General features: G+C 36.1%; 1 protein-coding gene across 1 annotated transcript; it reads right to left on the bottom strand.

Moving 5' to 3' along the window:
* Positions 1-496: 496 nt before the first annotated feature.
* s100a10a (S100 calcium binding protein A10a) lies at positions 497-1,887 on the bottom strand. Its single transcript, NM_001005961.2, has 3 exons — positions 1,859-1,887; positions 1,613-1,778; positions 497-1,212 (listed from the first exon to the last, which is right to left on the bottom strand). The coding sequence occupies exons 2-3, from the start codon at positions 1,751-1,753 to the stop codon at positions 1,045-1,047; spliced, it is 309 nt and encodes a 102-aa protein (NP_001005961.1). The 5' UTR covers positions 1,754-1,778; positions 1,859-1,887; the 3' UTR covers positions 497-1,044.
* Positions 1,888-4,477: the final 2,590 nt, after the last annotated feature.

Genomic DNA, 4,477 nt, shown 5'->3' with positions numbered 1-4,477 from the left:
GCAAGAAATAGTTTCTGGAGCTTTCCTTGCTTTGACTAATGACAACATGTTATGTAACTAAAAAAGAAAACAAATGAATGTGTCTCTGCGCACATAATTAAAAATAAATAACTCAAAAATCACAAAAATGGTAGAGTTCTGTGATGGAAAAAATAATCCTGATAAATTCTGAAGTGCACTACAATATATATATATATATATATATATTTCCCCATGAGGCCACAGAAGAGGATGATTTTGAATAGGTGTACATGTAACTGGCACCCTAAAGTCATTTAACAGTAACAGCATGGTAAATGTAGTGGGTTAAGACTGAATTAATAAACCATCAAGTATTTTGAATATAGCTATTTCTTTGGGGCAATTTTGTCACTCACATAAAATACACAGAATTGTACATTATACAGTCCTATACATTGTTTCTTGTTCAGGAAGCAATTTAACTTAAATAAAACCAATAATAGGATTAGAAAACACCATCACAACTCTCACTTCATGCCGATTTTAACATATATTTTTATTTTGTATTACAATGTTTATTGTGTCAGAAACATTTTTATTACATTCTAACTCCACTAATTACTAAGAAGGCAGGCTGGGTTTTGTATTAATCATTAACTATAGTTTTAATGAGGAAAAGAGAGAGAATAACACACTGAATAATGAATAATACACTGCGTGTATGAATATTCATGTACAGCTTAAAACAACATTATAAAACTATTAGAGAAATCTTCTTGCTCTGTTAAAAATATTTGAAATGGAATAAATAGTTGACAGCAGGGCTAATAATTCTGTCTTTAATAATAAAACCCTACACATGAAGACTTTCAAATATTAAAGCTTTATTTCAAATAAAAACATCCTCTGTTTTTAGGACAAGCTCAAGAAAAAATACTGTTTGTAGGCCAAAGAATGTCAAGACCCGTCAAACACACCCACTGTACTTTAACCTCGCAGCAAAAGACGTTTTTATGGCGTTCATTCGATACTAACACACACACACACACACACACACAAACAAGCACACACATATACACAAACTCAAAGGTTCCAGCTTTGTGACTTCCTTAAATCCACCCTGTAGCAAGCCTCGCAGGCGATGGACAAACCCAAGACCAAAGACACAAACTCCTCAAAGTCAACCTCGCCGTCTCCATTGGCATCCAGATCTTTCATAATTCTGTCGACGAATGTCGGATCCTTCTGAGACTGCAGGAAGAGAAGGGTTAAACTAAGTTGAAGAAATGTAAGAGTCTGTTTCTTGAGATATAGTTCACCCAAAATATGAAAATTTACTCTCTATATATTTACCCCTGATTGGATCCAAACATTTACGAGTTTCTTTCATCTGTTGAACACAAGAGAAGATATTTTGAAGAATGCTGACATCCACGGACTTCCATAGTAGGAAAAACAGAATCTCTGGAAGTCAGTGGTTTTCAGCATTCTTCAAAATATCTTCTTTTGTGTTCAACTAACGATTTGAAAGGTTTGAAATAAGTGAAGGCTGAGTAAATGATGACAGGATTTTCATTTTTGAGTGAACTACAGTATCTCTTTAGAAAAAAGCTTTTAAATAAGAGTCGAGTATCTCCGAGAAGATCTTCACCTTAAGGAACCCAGAGAGCTCGTTCTCCATTAGTATTCGGAGTTCCCGTCGGGTCAGGGTGCCGCTCCTGCCCTCCTTTCCAGCATATCGGTGGAAAACCATGATGAGGGACTCCATGGCGGTCTCTAGTTCGGATGGCATGGCTGCGCGATGCTCAGGTCAAGCACTATAGAAAATCAATATGAATCTAATATTAACAAAACAGGCTTTACAAACGCTAAAAGATACATTAGAATGAAGGCTTACCGTTTGGGCGACTGAGTGAAATATTTGAGAAATGCTGGTTATCTCTCTGAAGACTTTATAGGCTAAAGCCGCACCCAGGAGTCTTATCAGGGATATTGAGCAACTGTTTTAAGCACAGCATACCATAGTGTATGAATTACTCGGACTTTGTCTGTTAAACACAGATTGATGAACTCAAAATGATGCACACCAATGTATCGTCAGAAATTGCACAATGCACTCACCGGCCACATTATTAGGTACACCTTTGTTAGGAAACCACTATTGCCCTCAGAACTGCCCTAATCCTTCATGGCATAAATTCAACAAGGTACTGGAAATATTAGTACTAACGGGGCCAGTGTGGCAAGAAAATATCCCCCACACCATTACACCACCCTGAACCGTTGATGCATGTGGCAGCAGAAATCGAGACTCATAAGACCAGGCAACGTTTTTCCAATATTCTACTGTCCAATTTTGGTGAGCCTGTGCAAATCGTAGCCACCGTTTCCTGTTCTTAGCTGACAGGAGTGGCAGTGGATGTTGTCTTCTGCTGCTGTAGCCCATCTGCCTCAAGGTGTTGTGCATTCTCATCTGACCTCTGGCATTAACAAGGCTCTACTCAATGCATTTAGACATTTAGAAGTAGTCAAGTTGATCAGCTGAAGGTCAAACAGAGCATTGGAAAAGTGATTTAATTGACTTTAAAGATGGTATGGTTTTGGCTGGTTTGAATATTTCTGAAACTGCTGATCTTTTGGGATTTTCACACACAAACATGTTCAGGGTTTACAGAGAACAGTACAAAAGAGAGAGAGAGAGAGAAAATATTTACAGCACAATGTATTAATCTTTGAGGTTGAAAATAGATGTAGATGTCATCTATTGTAGATGTCCAGACTTGTTCAAATGAAGAGAAAAGCAACAGTTATTTGATTTAAACATGTAACACGGGAGCATCTCTAAACTGTACTGGTCCTACCTATGTGCAAACTAAGTTGTGTCTGAGCCTACAGGACCATTGCTCTTGTACATTATTCACCATTGGTTATTACTTTTTTAAACCATGCGATCTTCATGTAATATAAATGTGAATTCAGCTATAAACAAGTGACGAGGACAACTGCACAGGGAGCTTGTGCTCCATTCATGCTGCTGCATTTGCGGACACTATAGACACCATTTATTGTAGGACACCATTTCACCCAATTACCTCAATATATTGTCATGAGCCATGGATCTTAATTCATGTTTTTTAACCAAACCTCAAAGCAGACTTGCATTTTATGATTCACCAAGGACCAGTTTAAGTTAAAATCTAGATTTTTTTTTACTGATTTGATGGCTTAAGGAAGTAAATGAGGGCGTCACGGTGGCTCAGAAGGTAGCACGATTACCTCACAGCAATCGGGTTGCAGCTGGATGGGCATCCGCTGTGTAAAACATACGCTGGATAAATTGGCGGTTCATTCCGCTGTGGTGACCCCAGATTATTAAAGGGACTAAGCCGACAAGAAAATCAATGATTGAAGGGAGTAAATTATCTTTTTTGGAACTTGATGCAATTTCTCCCTTAGCACAGTTTATTTAGACTTGTAACCAACAGTCCAATCACATTTTGATTTAATCCATTCTGAGATAAACTACTTTTATTAAAGATGATATTAAATACTTAATAATAAAAATGCACATTTAGTATAAATTATTCATTAAAAAATAAATAAATCACAAGCCTTGATTTTGCTCAAAACTATACACTCTAAAAAACGTTGAGTTATTTAATTTACCCAAACTTATTTGCTGCTTTGTTGGGTTATTTTTAACCTTTATTAGGTTTTTTTATTAATAACTCAACCAGTTGGGTTACAAATTTGAATTTCAACAGTGAACTGATTTAACTGACACAAAACAGCTGTATTAATATGTGTTTGTTGTTTTTCTGTTATAAAGTTAATTTAAGCTATAACGCAATAATATATATATATATATTTTTGTAAATCTGATTACCTCCCCATGTCTTGGTTTTTACTTGTTTTTGATGGCTATTTCACCATCCAAGACCATCTTTTAGAAGTGTTTGGATGTGGTTAAAATGTATTGTACATTGTGGACACTGAGTGAAGCCTGCTGCAGCTGCTGGGCAGTCTCTACAGCACACGGAGCTCCATATTCTGCTCAATCAACACATGATTTTCTGCTTGCACAGTTTTTAACTGTCTGGACTTTGTTCTGTTTCCTCATTGTTAGTGATTCTTTTATTAAGTGTCTGGAACTAAAATGTAATAGAAATAAAGCATTTTCAATATTTTTAAAATATGTATGTTATTTATTTACACAGCCATAATTATAAAATTAATAGTAGTACTAATAATAGTAGCAATAGTATTACCAGAATGGGAAAAATAAAATTTAATCATAATAACCCAATGCATTGGGTTAAAAATGTATTTTTAGGTGTACTGTCACTTTAAGGTAACATTTTACGTTCGTGTTTTGTTTTATGTCCTTGCACACTAATTGAAAAAGTCAGTCAGTTTGATTTAAACACTGTTAACTACCACCTGTGTTGTGATATTGTCCACTGGCAGCAGTAATGGTGCGGCGTGCTGCTGATGAAGCGGACGTGCTCGTTTCCAC

This window comes from Danio rerio, chromosome 19 (assembly GCF_049306965.1).
Source record: "Danio rerio strain Tuebingen ecotype United States chromosome 19, GRCz12tu, whole genome shotgun sequence".
In the NCBI taxonomy this organism is placed as follows: Eukaryota; Metazoa; Chordata; class Actinopteri; order Cypriniformes; family Danionidae; genus Danio; species Danio rerio.
The sequence above is the reverse complement of the archived record's forward strand: the minus strand, read 5'-3'. Positions and strand labels throughout refer to the sequence as shown.

Excerpts from the sequence above, each read along its gene's own strand:
- s100a10a (NM_001005961.2), bottom strand. The coding sequence starts at position 1,753 with ATGCCATCCGAACTAGAGACCGCCATGGAGTCCCTCATCATGGTTTTC. Across the intron at positions 1,213-1,612 it reads AGCTCTCTGGGTTCCTTAAG|TCTCAGAAGGATCCGACATT; the intron begins GTGAAGATCTTC and ends CTCTTCCTGCAG.